At 44.9% G+C, this 17210-nt stretch overlaps 1 protein-coding gene across 2 annotated transcripts in view; it reads left to right on the forward strand.

The window, feature by feature from the left end:
- NNT (nicotinamide nucleotide transhydrogenase) overlaps positions 1-17210 on the forward strand; it is a 293073-nt gene that overhangs the window by 213392 nt on the left and 62471 nt on the right. For both annotated transcript variants that reach the window (XM_069221538.1, XM_069221543.1), the window contains exons 18-19: positions 9359-9518; positions 13582-13663. In XM_069221538.1, coding sequence (XP_069077639.1) covers positions 9359-9518; positions 13582-13663 — 242 coding nt within the window. The remainder of the gene's footprint in view (positions 1-9358; positions 9519-13581; positions 13664-17210) is intronic.

The following is a 17210-nucleotide window of genomic DNA, read 5'->3' on the forward strand; positions in this document are numbered from 1 at the left end:
ACTTTGGGTTAGTTCTCAGAACTAATTTGTCCTTGTGGATTTTTAGAAATGGTTCCTGTATTTTTAGAGCTTGCAGTTCACTCACTCTGCGTAGCTGTGTGATTGGGACCAAAAAGGCTGTTTTTAGTGTGACTGATTTTAGGTCCTACTTGTGCTTCGGTTCAAAGGATTTTGCCATAAGTTGTATAAGCACTGTATTCAGGTTCCACAGTGGTGCTGGTATTTCTCTTGGTGGGGCAATTATGTTTTGCCACCTCTAGAAAACTTTTTAAAACGGATGTTGTGAAAAGGCTTTTGTAGGAGGTACTTTTAGAGATGAATGATTTAGGTCTTTATCTGGCAGATGAATTAGATACGTTACACAGTCGTTTGTTTTGTTTTTGATTCCTTATAACCATTTGTTCTACTCCACTGTACATATTTCATTTAGTAGCATAGCACTGCATTGTGGTAGCGGTAGTAAAGTGCCTTCTTTCTAGCATAGTTACTCCCACTTTTTGCCTGATGTCAGTGTGCTTAGACTGTAGTTCACTGAGATTCTACTAATCAGGACCCCAGTGATTATTCTCTGTCCTCTAAATTTGGTTGCTGGTAAACTTTTTACACCCATAATTGGCATACTGGTGCACCCATGTAAGTCCCGGGTATATGGTACTTAGGTACCCAGGGCATTGGTACACAAATCATCTCCCATGGGCTACAGCATATATTGTGCCACCCATGGCAGCCAATGCAAACTGTGTTTGTAGGCCTGCCATTGCAGCCTGTGTAAAGTTGTGCATGCACCCTTTGACCACTGATCCTGGTCTCTACACTTAGACACTATAAGTCACCCTTGTAGTAGTCCGTTCAGCCTAAGGGCAAGGTGTATGCGCCGAAGTGTGAGGGTACCCTTGCATGAGCAGGGTACCCCTACACACCCCAGACTCCATTGTCTGGGCTTTGTAAGTATGGAGAAGCCATTGTAAGTTATGTATTGGACACTGGTCAACACAACTGGTCCAGCTACATAATGGCTTCTCTGAATCTTGGCATGTTTGGTATCAGACATGTTGGAATTCTGCAGCTACACTGATTCCAGTGCTAGTTGCATGATACCATGTACTCTGGTGGTTCCTTAGAGGATCCCCCAGTTCAGCCTATGCAGCCTTACTGGGTCTGGCTGCCAGCCCACACTGCTGCCGACCTCAGACACTCTTCTGTCCTCCTGCTGGTGAGCATAGCTCAAGCAGAGGAAGGCAGAAGAAAGGATTTCCTGCAAGGGAGAGGTGTGACCACCTCACCCTGTGTATAAGGTGTCTAAGGACTGTGGTGGCCTCTGAGTGCCACCAGACTGCTTTGAAGGGCACATTTGGTGCTCTCCTTGCATAATCCTGTTTGCACCAAATGAGGAACCCCCCAGTTCCTGCTCTGGCGCGAAACTGCACAAAGGACCGGGGAGTGACCACCTCCCTGTCCAGCTCCTCCCCTAGGGAGGTGTACAGAGCTCTTCTAGGTGGCCACTTGATTTTGCCATCTAGAAAGCAAGATTGGCGGAGGCCCCTGGGAGCATCTGACTGGTTAGGCCAAGAAGATGACATCCCTAACCCCCTCTGATAGGTGGGTCACTTCAGAGAGTGACCAACGCTCTTTTAGGGTTACTTAAAGGATCCGTCCTGGGTGGATCCTCAAATTTGACAAGCAAGACTCTCCAAGGAACTCCCCTGCAAGACATCTTCTGCTCTTGACCTCTGGAACCACTGCTGATCTACTTTGGATTTCCTTTGCAACATTATTTCTCCTGATCCTGCAAGAATTCTGCAACATCCAAAGCTGTGCATCCTTCAGGGTCACAAGGACTCTGTTTGCACCTGGAGCACAAAGGAATCTCCCTTGGAGTGGAGGATTCCCTCCCCTGCATCCGCAAGCACCTCAAGACAACATCGACCTGCTGGTGGGGGTCTGCTGTTCCACAAACATCAATAGGCTCTACTTCACAGGTGATAAGTCTGTGGCTTCCTCTGGGTCCTGCTAGTCTTCTGACCAACTTAAGAGACTGTAGCCCCTGCTCCTGCCACTGGACCGGAACCCTGGTGCACTGTGATTGTTGCACTTGCCAAGGCTTGTTGACTCTTACTCCAGGAGATCTTTAGACACTAAGAAGCCCCAGGCTTGTTGGTGAACTGGCAGGTCACTGACCCTCCTGCAGCCTGCGGACCGTTGAGGGACAGCTTGTAGGCAACTCCTGGGATCTTCTGCAGCTCCTAGACCCCACAGCTGAGCTTCTTCCTCCACTGACTTGCAAGAACTTCACTTCTAGGTGGGTGGGCATTGCCACCTGCACCATCTGGGCACCTCCAAGGGTGCTGGACTCTGTCACCTTCCTTTTCAGGTCCTCCACGTCTGCACTCTGTCCCTGGGTTCCACCGGTCTGATCCACGGGTCGTGACAGCAGCTGCGCAATCCGAGGATTCCACTGACTTCAGAGAGAGTTCCTTCTCCCCTCTGGATCCGGGTCCCCTGGTGTAGGTACTCCTCTGTCTTCTGGGTATCCTAGGGTGAGGGCTCTCTTCAACCTTCCTCTTGTCAGTTGGTTTCCTCTGAGTCCGCTGGGAAGGGTCCTGAAATACACAAACTCTGACCACTACTCCCTGTGTTAGTCTATGGGATGACTGGGTAACTACCTTGCACCTGGTTGCTGGGGACACTTACAGTGCTTACCTCTGGTGTGTTCATCTATCCCCAGCTGTCTACCACACTTACCCCGCTTAGGTTCACTATTTAACATTCCACTTACTTAGTATATGGTTTGCCCCTCCCCCCATAGGGCCCAGTGTATTTTTATGCTATTTCTGCTGATTCTTTTGTGTATGTATTGCGTTTAGATATCTCCATAGGGAGATATTCCAATGCTAGTCTGGTAGTAGTGCTGTAATAAAGAATTGTTTATTTTTGCAATACTTGGGTGTTTCTTTCTTGTGAGTGAGTTACTGGCTGACTACTGTGGTATCTCAAGTGCTTTACATATCCCTAGGATAAGCTTCAGCTGCTCGTCTCAGCTACCCTGAGAGAGCTTTTGCTATCTGGACACCTATTCACTTTAACTAAGGGTTGCCTGGACTCCGTATAGGGTGCCACACCATAGGTGTATGCCATATACTGAGCCAGCCCCTACAGTAGCTTTCCTTGCTTCCCTAATGATCACCATTATCCTGGTCAGTAGATTGAGATACCTGAATTCTAGGTACTTGGGAGCCATGCCACTAGGTATAAGGTTGCTGGCTCTGAGTGGTACATGTTCCCCTCCTAAACAAAACCAAATCTGCTGACAATGCAGTTTACATTCATTTTACCATTGGACATCTGCACCAGGTCTGATTACCAGGTCTGTCTGGCCCAATTTTGTTTGGTTTTGGAAGTGTTTGGGTTGGTTTCTTGACCAGTTCTCTGCAATATTCGTGGTGTATCATGTTTAAAATCCAGTTGTCGATGGGGATCCTTTCCCATGGTTGTGGATAGTTCCTTATCCTTCCTCCCACTGCTGTTTTGCGGGATTCTGGACCTGTGAGCAAGTCACTTGCTGGAGGCTCCTCCTCTTTGGGGGGAGTAAGGAGGGATTGCCCTCTTTCCTCATGCATGAAAGGGCTGTCTTGCCAGGTGTTGTCACTGCTGGTGGGTGGACTGTTGCGAGGCTTGTTGTGAGCTGCTCTGTCTGCTGTGGTCGGCCCCATTAAGAGTTCATTCTGTCCATTGGTCTGCAGGATATGTTTCTACTTTGTATAAAGATACTCTGTATTGCAGGGACCCCAAAGCCTTAGCAGTTTCATTGTACTTCTCAAGGGTTTGTTGATGATGAATGCCTGAATCACTGATCTAAATCCTGAAATTGTTACCCAGGCTTGTCCCAGTGCACATATGCCTGCTGACCGTGTCTGCCACATCTAGAGCTGACTTTAGGCAAGTGATGGTCACATTGCGCCCTTCCTGCATGAATGTCTTTGCACTTTTCCTGTATCCCTCAGGAAGGTGTTGCATGAAGGATTCCATCTCATCTCGTTGTTGATGTCCATATTTGTTCAAGAGGACATTGGAGCTGACAATCCCCCTCATTGTGTTGCTGCTTCTCTCTCTCCATTTTCCTACCAACCAAAGCCAGCCTCTTGCTTTCCTTCTGAGGTAGTGGTCCTGTTGAATTATGAGCGTTATTCCACCTTCTGGCTATAGCCACAATGATGGAGTCTGCGTACACATTACCTTGAATGTATTTTGGGTCTTGTGCCGAGGGTTTGTACTTTTTTCAACTCATGCAGATACCATTTTAGTAGTTGCTAATTCTCTCAAGGCTTCCCCGCCTTGATCTAAAATGCTGGGCAGCATTGGTAGTTACACGTTCCCCTTGTTGGCAAGCATTAGTTTCCAACAAGATACGAGTCTCCTTTCTCCTCTTCTAGCTGTACTCCATATGTTTCAGCAGCCCTCCTGTTGATGTTATACATCACAAGGTCATCAGTTGGTGATGGTCTGTAGGGATAATTCTCCACCTTCTCTTTGGGGGAGTCTATTCAGAGGTCATCGTCACCCCTGTTCCTGTTTTGGGTTCCCCTGGCTCATAGAACTCCGCTTTGAGTTATTTATCATGTGATTCAGGAGTTTCTGGTATCTCCAATGCTGATTCGTCCTCTTTGCCCTCAAAGGTCATTAAAGATTTTGGCAGAATTCGATAATCTATTAAGGAGTCTTCAAACTCATTATTCAGCTAAAGTAGTGCCTTAATTTCTACCTCTATTCTTCTCTTTTCCTCTCGACCTCCTGCGCCCTGTGTTCTGCGTCAGCAAAAGCCTCGTCATCGATGCTGAGAAAGAGGCTTTTGCTGACGCAGAACACAGGGCGCTGAAGGCTTGCTCTTCCACTTTGTGCTCCTTGAGCAGCTGGGGCTGTCAATGTCTTCAACATCTTGCCTATATCAGTATCTCTGTGGGCCTCTTTTGCTTTCGTCTGACCTTCGGTCTACGTATTTCTTGGTGACAAGGCTGCTGTCTACTGTTTTTTCTGAAAGGTTTTATGTTCTGGGCCTTTCAATGCTTTTGTTACCTTCTTGGTCTTCTTTTTGGCACCCTTTGCAGCTTTTTTTCTCTGCCAGTTTTTCTCCGCATTAGTGTTGCCCTTGAAGTCGAAACCTCTGGGGGGGGCTGTCTCGGCCTCCTTGACGTTGTCTTCATTATTGTTGGCCCTTTTCTGATCTCTGTGGGCCATCCCTGCCTTGTTAGTGTTGGTCCCAATGGGGTAAAACTCTAGCCTCTGTCTTCTGCGTTCCTTCAATGTTTTTGGGATGAATGAAGAGCAGGCTTCGCAGTCCTCGTCTAAGTGATCTTTTGGCAGACAGAGGTTGCAGACCTCGCGGGGGCCTCTCAGTGGGACCTTGGGGTGGCAGTTCGGGCAAAAATTAAAGGACTTTTGTCCATAATCCCCTACCTTGCCTCATTCTCTGACCACATGGTTGTTCCTGGCTGGGGGGGCAGGCTCACCTTCTGTCTTGATTTTCTTTTCTTCCAGGTCTTCAACAAATCGATGCTTTCCTTGAAAAACGTAGGAATTTTCCCACAAACTGTCAGAGCTGTTGCTGCCAGTCTCAAAAGCGGAAAAAAAGAATCTGAAGATGGTTACTATACACAGGAACATCAGGGGTGTAGTCTGACGTCACACACAGGAAGAAGAAATGGTTGTTCGACAACATCCAAAGTGGAAAAAAAAAAAGAAGGAAAAAAAAAGACCGTACCGAACCCAACCACCAAATGACGGAATATTCCACAGCATGTGAATACAGAAAAGGATTCATGCTGCAAAACTAGGCATTAAAGGGACACATCTAATCACGAAGCTGTGCCCTCACGTGTAATATAGTGCACCCTACCTTAGGGCTCTAAGGCCTGCTGTAGGAGTGATTTTCATATAGCACATGCAGTGTACCCTGGGCATGGCATACAGTGAGCGGGCCATGCTGTGTTTTCAGAATGGTTTGCACCATTTCACACATCCTGCACTGGCAGTGTGCATGCAGTTTGTGTTGGTTCCCTACGGTGGCATAATACATGCTGCAGATTCAGGGACCTCCAGTACCCATGCCTGGATACCAGGGGTACCATTTACTAGGGACTTCCAAGGGTGCTAATGTCCTTGCCAATTGGATTACAATTGAACATTTGTCTTGTTTTAGGGGAAAGAGCACTGACATTGGGCCTGGTTAGCAGGGATCCTGTGTACTGCTTATCAACAGCATCAGTACCAGTGAGCAAAAAGTGGGGGTGACCATGACAAAAAGTGGCACTTTTCTATAGTATTTACCTGACAGACTATCTCCCAGAGTTAAACTTACCTCATCTGAAGCCTACCCTTTCCGTAGTAGGAGCTGAGGGTTAGCTTGAGTGCTTGGACCCTAGTTTGGCCGCCTGTAGTTAGAGCAAAGGAGTCTGCCAGGAATTGCAGGATAAGTGACTGTAGAGGGGGAGAAGCTGTGTGTTTCCTGAGGCTATTCAAACAAGTGGACTGTTGACAGCGTGCTTGGAGCAACCCATGCTGAGGAATGTCACCCTGGTCTCTCATACCCCTGGTGTGACCTATCCTATGTAATCTCATTTTTGATCAATACATTTTCAGTGCTTTTACCTGCAGATTCCTCATCTTTTGAATATCTCCAGGCATCAGTCTGTATCTGGAAAGTTTGCAAAAGCTCTCCAGTGTTGGTGCTGGCTCCATCTTGATGCTGGATGCGGCACAGGTGTAACATTACTGTAGTGAAATAGCGTCACCCTGAAGCTCTGACATCCTTTCCCTTTTTTCTTAATGCCCTTTGACTCCTATCCAGAACTGCTCTTGTGATTGTTCACATTCTTTGATATTTCCACAAAAAAGTCTCTTGTGCAGTTCTTAGGGATGTTACCCCCCCACTCTGGCTAAAAATCCTGCTATTCCTGTCATGGACAGATGTCCATCACAGACCCCCATAAGGGTCTGCCTGTGGTGCCTGGGGCTGCAGCGATAGTTTTGTATTGCTTTAAGTGCAGTTTCTCACAAGACAATGAAGGAGCAAGAAGCCAAGCTTTTAATGGCTCACAGGCATGGCGAACGTCAGGCATGACGCAGTTCGTGGTCGAGGTCAGGCTGTAAGGTGCTCTCTTCTTCAACCTCCAAGTCATCGAAAGAGGAAGCCCAAGAAGAGAGAATGGACCAATTAACCTGGTCAATGCTGTTGAATTGAGAGAATGGACCAATCAGCCTGGAAAATGGTATTGAAATGATAAAGTAGGCCAATAATAGTATAATTACTCCAGCTATTTAGTATTTCTACCTATACATGTGCTTGAAATGCTGTTCGTTCCCAGTTTGTTATTGCATGCCGAGTTGAGCTGGTGAAGAAATCTAAGCAAATCGAGTTGCACCCTGCTAAAAGGTCTATAGTGCTCATCCTTTGCTACTGAGTTGACTACATGTAGCCAATGGACCCTACTGATGCACATCAACGGTGTATTCTACATTTGGTTTGGTAAGTACCTGCATGCACGAGGGTGCCTCTGTAGAGAATGGACGACTCCTCACTTCACGTCCCTCCCGAGATAATACAATTGACGTTCTCTGCCTTCAGCATATTCTTCTTTGGAGCTGATGGATGCCACTCCATCCGAGGAGTCTGTGTTGGCAGTGCCAGTGCGTCGTCCGGCTTCTTCTGTGGCACTTGTTCGACCTTCCTCTCAGATCACTCCCATCTGCGTCAGCCTGATACTGCTCCTGATTTCAGTTTGTGTACTGGCTTACCTTGAGTTTCCAGCCCTAGGCACTGACCCGGCATGTTTTCTGCATGCCATGAGGATTATCTCTTTAGGAAGAGGCTTCTAAAACCAGGCCATTCTTAGGATGTCCAGGAGGGAGGCACAAAGATTGGCTGAGGAAACCAGGTACAGAGAGCAATACCAGCCGGGGCCTGCACCATCAGCAGTACTGGTAGACGGTTATCTTTCTAGGGTTGGATTTTCTGAGACTGATTTTCCGACCAGGAGCAAGCTTCTTCTCCCCTTGTGGGAGCAAGTTGGTGTGACCTACCACTGACAAACCAGTGGGTTGGTACAAAGATTTATAGAGAAACTTTAGTGCATGATCAGAACTCTACCAGAGATCATTGGAAAGGAATGGGGCCTTCTCCTGGCATGTCTTATTCTCCTGCAGAGAAATTCCACAGAAGGGGCTACAGTTTAGTTCCTCTAAACTTCTGTTTGGGCACCCAGTACATTGCTTAGTCACCTTAGTCAGAGAAGGGTGGATAGGAACTTTTGAGCTAGAAGGATATGGTGCACAATGTAATTGGCCTCCGGAAGTTGATTGTGCAATACATGGGTCAGGTGAGTGAGACGTGTTGGGTAAGTCAGACTGGTGGAGTTGCTGTGACTGGGTACAAGGAGAAGCCTATTTGTCCAAGAGCTTTGAACTCCAAACACATATCACCAGAAATTGAAGTAAGAAGTTAATACAGGGGTCTGTCATGCATTGTCCAAAGTGCAAGTATCCAAAACCCAAAGGTCAGGAGTAGGATCCACTCTGGTCAGGTAAGAGGCCCAGTGAACTTCTCGACAATAAGAGGCCCGTATTCCATGAGGCCCTTTAGCAGATCATGGAGGGCCTCAAAAGAAGGCTGAGTGGAGGTCTACACCATTGTATATTTAGTTAGTTTATAAGGTAAGTCTAAAATTGGGTCGCAAATGTTTTTTGGTGCTGAATAATACCACCAGGCGATTTTGGGCCCTATTTAGGCAGACACTTATTGGCCGTATGAAGGAACAATAGTGGCCCATAATCTCTTGTTTCAGTTTTTAATGTTACATTAGGGAACGCTAGTAAATGAATTAATTGTTTACCTTCAGGGAGTTTCATTTGGATACATGTAGAAGAGACCCATACTTACAGTTCATTCTCAAACAACCTAGGATGTACAAAAAGAAATCTCTATCCAGAGCTTCTGTGTTTTGGAGCCCATTAGAATGAGCGGGTTGTCCTTTACATGGCAAATAAGGAACAAAATTGGATGAGGAAGCATGCTAACAAGATTTGAGCATCTCATCCTGAAGACAGAATTAATTTAGATTCAGGAACAAATACTGTACTTCGGGTGATATTGTGGAACGTCTTGTCTTTAGCCTTTAAATACCCACTAAACTACCCAGGAGAAGCAGCTTGAAGACAAAGTGGACTGACAGTGCATATGACTTGTGGAAGATAATAGAGGAATAATGTACTGCGGATTTTCGGAGGGTTGAGATGAAAGTTTAAAGATTAAAGTTGCCCATTGTCCAGCTTCTCCTAAAGAGTGCACGTCTTTGTTTTTCCTTTATAGGCCATGAACCGTTCACTTGCCAATGTGATCCTAGGAGGCTATGGAACTACATCAACTGCTGGAGGGAAACCAATGGAGATCACTGGCACGCACACTGAAATCAACCTGGACAATGCTGTTGAAATGATCAAGGAGGCCAGTAATATCATCATTACTCCAGGTGTTTAGTATTTCTACTTATGCATGTGCTTGAAATGCAGTTTATATTCTGTTTATTATTGAATGCTGTGTTGAGCTGATGAAGAAAACTAAGAAAATCGAGTGACTGGCTGCTAAAAGTTCTGTAGTGCTCATCCTCTGCTGTTGAGTTGATTGTGTAGCCATTGGACCCTACTGATGCACATCAACAGCATAGTCTACATTTGTTGCTCTCCACCCCAAGATTGGTAAGTACCCGCATGCACGAGGGTGCTTATTGTCACATTTACTTAGACCCCATGCTTATGTGCTGCAACAATTAGGTGCACCAAGCCTTCCTGGTATCACTAAAACTATAGCCAATATCACTTATGTAGGAGACAATGCAATCACCTTTTCAGCCGTGCACTGCAGAACCAGGAAACAGAGCTTCACATCTTTGCCGGGGAGATGAATAGCTGTATAAATAGCGCAGTTAGACTACTCAGGCAGCAGCCTCCACAGAGGTGTGGACACCTCGTATGAATGGCAATATAGTAAAATCTTGATTCTTCAGCCCTAGATTATGTATTAAATTGCCGCTCCAAGATGCATGCCATCGTTCATTATTTAGCAAGAAAAGTGTGTTCCCCATTTATAAATCATGCAAATATCCCCGTGCATTCAGAGGTCTCTTCTATTTGGCCAGGTACAGAATTCCCAAATACATATTAGGTTTGCACATACTCTTTAGAACAAATACTGTGTTTTTGCACAGTTCGCTAGTGGAAGCATCCTGTGCTAATTTCAGTGCAAACTTGCACTGAATAGTGCAGAGAATGGGGGGAGACTTGCCTTTTTAGGGACATTTGGGAAATCAATTTGAGCTTATTACAGCACTGTCTTGTTTTTCTTGGAAGAGATGGAGAATGTGGTTACCTTTATTCATTCTGTTTTTCTTAATTCTTGTCCAACACTCCAAAATTATTGTTATATCCACTAGGTAGTGTGAGTTCTGCTTTCACAAATCCACTTTCCTTGATCAATTTCTGGCTGATGAAGTGATGGAAGAGTTAATTCTTCATTGTTGGGATTTTTCCGCTTTTGACCAAGTATACTACACGGGGCCCTTGTTTGGTTTGTGGATTTAAATCTAAAGAAATATGGGTGAGAAATTGTAGCGTTTTAAAAGGAAATCCATTTTCCATCTAGCAGCAATCGGGTATAAAAAGCCTACAATTTAAATATGTTTTTTAATTGTTTCTTTTTTCCAAATTCCTTGGGTTTGTTTTGTTTACATATTGCGTTTCCCAGTACTTTCTGGGAGCAATTAACGTTTGGAAAGTGACCAGAGTTAACAATTACAAGGTACATTGTGAAAGCATCAAGTTGAAGTATGGTCTCTCCACCACAAGGGATTTCATTCCTTTCAGTAGGAAACAAGAATAGGGTCAAAGAGGCAGCGTTTCCTGGCAGGCGCAGGTGGTGATTATGCATTTGTGTTTATGGGGGGCTGAGGGGTCGTGGTGATGCTTAGTGGCCGAGTCTGACACCCTTTAGTCATCTGCTTTCGCACACATGATGGACCCTATGTTCCTGGCTGTGGCTGTTGTATGGAGCAGTGCTGCCTCCCTCCTCTCATCACACCCCTTTCACTTGACTCTGCTTTTAACATTCTGTTCCCTAGAGTGGAATTTGAATAGCGATGCGCAGGTTATTAGTGATCATGTTAAAGTGTTGTAAGCTGAGTAATTACCCCACGAAATGATGCCGTGTTCCTTTCATACAATTGAGGCCTCCTCGAGCGTTTCCCCACGTGTGCTACAGGCTAGCGGTTTCGAAACCCAGGGTGAGCTGGAGCAACCTTTTAATTTTGAAGGAGAATTTGTTGCAGTTTCTTAAAGCCTGTACCACTTGGCATTGCTCTCTGAACTAGGAATTCCTTTGTACAAAGCGTTTCTTGACAGATCTTTACAGCCCTTTGGAGACTCGAAACGTAGATGCTGATATTTAACATTCTGGACATTGCTACTGTGAGTCATTGGCCCTGAAGAATGAGGAAACATAGACCTGCTTTGTTCTCATGTGTTTAAAGAGAGCGCTCTTCATCCTGTCTCGGGCTTCTCTTTTTCTGTGAGGACAGTGTACAAAGAATTCTCCCAATAACTTTAAACTGACTATTAAATGAATCCATAAGCCAGTCTAGTAATAAAGTGAAGGCGAGCAGCCTCCGTGACCACATCCATGGAACTATTCAGGCTGGGTTTTTCGGGTGATTGTGCATTCAGTCAAACTAGTTAGCCAAAACCCATGTGTAGTAGTTTAGCTTTCAGTCTACTGGCACATACCGGGAGGGCGTTATCACTTAGAGGGCTTTCTACGAGCCTTTGGAGCAGTCATCGGAGGGGCCACCGGAAGAACCCTAGGAAGCCTCTGCCTCACGCTTGCGTCGTCTGTGCTGGGGCCTTTGAATTATTAACATGAGAATCATCCAGTTATGACTGAAGAAGGATGAAATTATATCCTGTAATAATGTGTTCAACATTTGTATGTTATTTCTGTGTATGTATTGGAAGGTTTTTTCCCACCCTTCCTATGTAGGGATTAAAGTGACGCTCTGACGCAACATGGGGGTTATTTTTATTTATTTGTGCTGGGGTTGTGCAGTACTGCGCTTCATAGAACACATTCAGTGGTACTCCCCCATATTACTGTTGTAATGGACAACACTGTGGAAATCCAGAGCTAGAAATGAGAGCGTTAGGTGGACACCATGTAGATAATTTTGCTGCCACCCTAGGACTGTGAACATACTTAGGGCCTCATGACGAGGACCCCGGCGCAGGAATACTAAGGGGCCAGCGTCTGACAGCTTTCACAGTATTTCTCCTAGAATGGGAAATAGCATATGGCCCTGGTAGAATTAGGTTAACAAATCTGCATGTTTTCACCTACCAGGGTGATAACACCCAACTTTACAGCTGCTGCTTAGCTATGGAGGAAAGGCTGAGCAGGTTTGAGGAGAGTGATGGGGGTACCTGTACAGGGGTGTGATATTGTCAGACCTGGTAATTCCAACCGGAAACCCCAGGTAAATGAGAATGGCCCTGAGCAGCATTTGTTCCACCAACCTCCCCCACCCCTAGGATAATGCTACGAGTCACTAGTAATAATCCAGGTGGTGAGACTGCGTGGAAATTGTACATAAGCACCCCAAAGGCTGTACAGTTCAATGTATGCAGCTATGTTGGATAGGTAGTAGTTGCTAGCAAAATGGTTCCTGAATAGCATTGGAAGCTAGACTAAAGTCTAATCCTTTGAGGGTATGTGCTTTTTAGTGGGATCTGTGCAGAACTGATCACATTGTTTGCTTGGATGCACTAGTGAGAATGTGCACTCTTACCACTGTGATAGAAGTGTACAAAGAGGCATGAACCTCCTTGAGCAGTTCTTTCCTCAGCACTAGGGAGGGACCTTTGTGATTAGTAGAGCCCTACTGCTTGTCTTCTCCCTTCCACTGGTTCCAGGGCTCCTACTTAAGCTGCGGGTTGTCGTTTTATACAATGAAGACGTAGCAAATTTGAAGTCTAAGGAGGTGACGCGCGCCAGCTCATTTTATAGTATCTCAGCTCCTTATGCCCATGATTCAAGAGCAGACCTTGTTCAGGCTAAACATTGGAGGGTTGCTTGAGAAGATGGTTGGAATATATTTTGAAAGGCATTCCGTGGATGATCTAGGATAGACTTTCTCTCGTCCAACTTTATACAATAACAGGACTCCAGCAGTCAGATAATATTTAGCTTTTGCTGTGTTTTATGCCAGAGATTTCTCCAAGATACCTACTGAACTAAACCAAGGTGGTAGGAGTTCACCATTAAGGGATGTTATGCAATTATGAAATGCTTGCACGACACGTTGTATGCACATTTCTGATATTAAGAATGGTAAGGATTAAGGGCCTTCCTAAAAAAAATTATATTCTCATATGCTTATTTTCTAACACTGCTTCTGTGAATGCTACAACTCTAGCTTCTACTTTCTAGTTAAAGGATGCACTAGGTGGTTTATTTACGTTCTTAAGTTAAACATAATTTGTCTTTTTCAGGGTATGGTCTGTGTGCAGCTAAAGCTCAGTACCCCATTGCAGACTTGGTAAAGATGCTTGGAGAAAATGGCAAACATGTGAGGTCAGTGACACGTGCAAGTATAGGCCGTTTCATATGATAAAGGAATGTCTGGATTTTTCACAACCTTTTTCAATTAAATAAATGGAATGTTTAGTAATTGGTGTTAATGTAAGATGCGTCCCCTGTGCTGTAATTTTCAACCTTTTTATATGCTTGGAAATGTTTGCTACTTTAAAAAAATAATGAACTTCCGCATAGTTAAGGATTCTGTCTGGGGTACAGAAGTATATCTTAGTTAAACAAAAAACCCTGAAATACTTGTATATGTGTATATGATACTCCCTCCAACGTTTCTAGATGGTGTGGAAAATAAGGGCATTGAGGCAAAAATTATATTGGGAAGGACACTTATTTTTTAAGTGGAAGGGATACAAGCAAGACTTGCAAGGAGGTGGAACTGCCAGGTGTGTTAGTAGCAGGACAAAGCTGAGGGATTTGAATGATCATTTAGGTGGAGTTTGAGTAATCGAAATGCAAGTTGCTAATATTCTAATATCCCTGCAACATGGAATACTTTGTGTGACCGTAGGTCAGCAGCCTTCAGCTGTTGACTTTGCCAGTGATATTCACATTTTTGACGGGCCAGTAGGGAAGTTGTATGTTTATAGTGTCATGCAATGTTGGCAAAGCAAGAGAAGGAACAGCTCTTGCGTCATTGCAGGAAATAGCCGGGTTTCACTTCTCCGGCTCTGGCATCTAATCTTGCAGGGAGAAAGGGGCTAGCATATGTGTTCTCTGAAAGGGTAGTGCAAGTCTGCATGTTCTCCCAGTCTGGATATAGTGCTTCCCCGCAAACATGCACCACTTGAGCAGCTGTTTCAAAGCACTAACAAGCTGTAAACAAGACTCCGCAATTCCAGCAGGGGAACATGAGACCCTGAGCACCATACCTGCCCCTCTGGTTTTGTTTATTTTCACTGTTGCCTGTCCCGTTCAATTCTTACAACTATATTACTGTTGCAAGATGGCAGCCACAGCCACATGCTGAATCCGACAGCAATCTTTCTCCACTAAAATTACCATGTAGTCTACCTTTGGCGGTCTCCAGAAACCACATACCCTAGCTCCTGCAAGAGGATGACCCTCAAGGTCTTCAGACTCTCCTATGCATTCCGCTGAAACACCCTGGTCAAGACAAACCTCTTCATCACCCCAATGCCACAGCTAGGAGGAGGCAGAAAGCCAATGCTGGAGGAGCCACAGGAGGATGCCTGCTACCCATTGTCTGCCCCCTTATCTCTGCTGAGGTCCACCATTTTCTAACAAGACTTCCATACAGGCCTCTGCAGGCCCCTCCCGGCTTTGGAGAGTCCTTCTCTAGGTTGCAGGTACGTTCCAGTTGTGCAGGACCAGAGCTCCCCCAGACAACTTTGAGTAAAGGAAGCAGCAGCACCAAGATGTGCCCGCCTTCCTGCAGCGGAACAGTCACACCCAGTAAGGTAAGTGGCCTGGAATTTGTTGTTAACTGCTTTTAGAAATTGCACAACGGGTAGGAATAAAGAGTCCTTCAACTGTCAAAGTAGTAATTTCTTCTTTCTCAGTATTGAGTCACGCTTCACAGCTCACCATGCCAGTGAAGTTATTAACCAGTCGTCAGGGAATAAAACAAACACCTGTAAGGTGTTTCTCGTTATAAACTTTTTGCTGACAGGTTTTCCATATTGCCTCAGTGACTGTCCTTTAACATGGACACCAGCGATCCTGATACTGAGTTACTCGTTCATCTTTTGAACATTGTCTTTAAGACCAGTGGCCCTGACTCATTTGAGCTTACAGTCCTCACTACATGTAGCCATTCCTCCAAGCTCTGTTAGCACTGTTGTATAGCTATTTTAGCCATGTTATTTAGACACGTTATTTTAGCAACTAGGCCTGACGACGTGCACTTTAGCCCAGTTACATTTTATTAAGCTTCATATGTATTTTAGTACAGACCACATTTGCAGTGCTGTTTTATTTTCTTTATCTCGTTGTTCTTTCGCATGGGAAAGCATTACGTTTCTAGCAGGATATTCTTTTCACTTCGTGCTTTCCTCAAGGCTGCAGCCCCATAGATTTGTCGGCAAAGTGGTACGCTATGTCTCCAACATACACATTGTTACGTGGGGGCATTTTCTCAGAACATCAGCTGTTTTATTATAAAAACACTTCTTAGTCCCATACATGTTATAGGGAGATTGCAGCCAGATGACCACAACTGCATGCTGATTGCCTTTGCTACAGCTGCTTGCTTAGACTACCAGCATCCCTGGCATACATGGGGATGGTGTCTTTCTAGAAAACAGGCTTCATTGCCCAGGTATGTGGGATGTCTTCCTGGGGAGGTGGCGGGGGGGTTGGTGAGAAGGGACCTGAAGGATGGATTAGGGTTTATCACACTGTGCTTTAACATAGCTTAGGTGGGAACCACATGTATTATGCATATTGACAGTATGGTGGGACTTTTCTTGTGTTTCACTTTTTTTTATCACCATTTTGCTTTTAGTGTGTTTTTATCATCCTAGTTATTGCAATTCATGCAATTTTAGCAAAGATGTAGTTAATTCAATAAACCTTATTAAACCATTATCTGCCTCTGTTTGTCTTTGCATATGTGAGACTAATGTAACTGAGAGAAAAGGATGAGATCTGGTTGACCACATTTCCTGAGGAGTTATTTCTGTCATGCTACCTATTGCCACAATCATTCCTGCTCTTGGGCAGAGATGAGGTGCTGCTATTTAGCCAGAAGACCCGGATTAGGTCGATAGTTGTCACATGGTGTGAGATTGGACTCAGTTCTGCACAGTTCAGGTGATTCTGCCACCCAAATCCAGTAGCCTCATTATGATAATGAGAACCTACGTGACAATTTCTGACCAGTTATAAATTATGAACATGCCTTCATTCAGGTAAGTTAAATCCTGAACTGGGTTACTGTCCTTTATAGGCAGTTAAGTTACTTGAAAACATGTCAGACTAACCTTTTAAGGTTGAAAAGAATGTGTATCGTCTTCATACATAAAATTTCGTACAGACAATTCACAGAAAAATGGAAAACCAGATTTTGCTGAAAGAATCTACCTGAATTCACACACAGTGCATCATTCTGCCATCTAGTGGCTGGGTCAGGAAATGTCTATTTTTTTTTCTTTCTTCTCTTTTTATCCCCCCCCCTTTTTTTTTTTTGTAGGAGTCATTGTCGACGATTTGATGGAGTGTCCCTGCCCTGTTAAAACAGAATTACGCCCCAAAAGCTCCAGTGTACATGGTCGCTAACTTCAGATTATTTTTTTCGTCTTTAGGTCTGGATGGAGAGGATCCAGCTCTGTGATGATTTGGAGAAGTAGGGTTTTCTTTTAGAACTGAAAGGCTGAAAAAAGAGGGGAACCTCTCAAACACGTGGAAAAGCTGCGAACACAGAGGAACATTGAGGATTGCCAAAGACACTGGGTTGGATCACACAAAAGACTCGGGGCCTTAGTATGACTCTGGCAGCCGGCGGTAACACTGCCATCAGGCTGGTGGTGTACTGTCAGTGGATTGACCCTGGTGCTTTAGCCAAGAC

This window comes from Pleurodeles waltl, chromosome 1_1 (assembly GCF_031143425.1).
Source record: "Pleurodeles waltl isolate 20211129_DDA chromosome 1_1, aPleWal1.hap1.20221129, whole genome shotgun sequence".
Classification (NCBI taxonomy): domain Eukaryota; kingdom Metazoa; phylum Chordata; class Amphibia; order Caudata; family Salamandridae; genus Pleurodeles; species Pleurodeles waltl.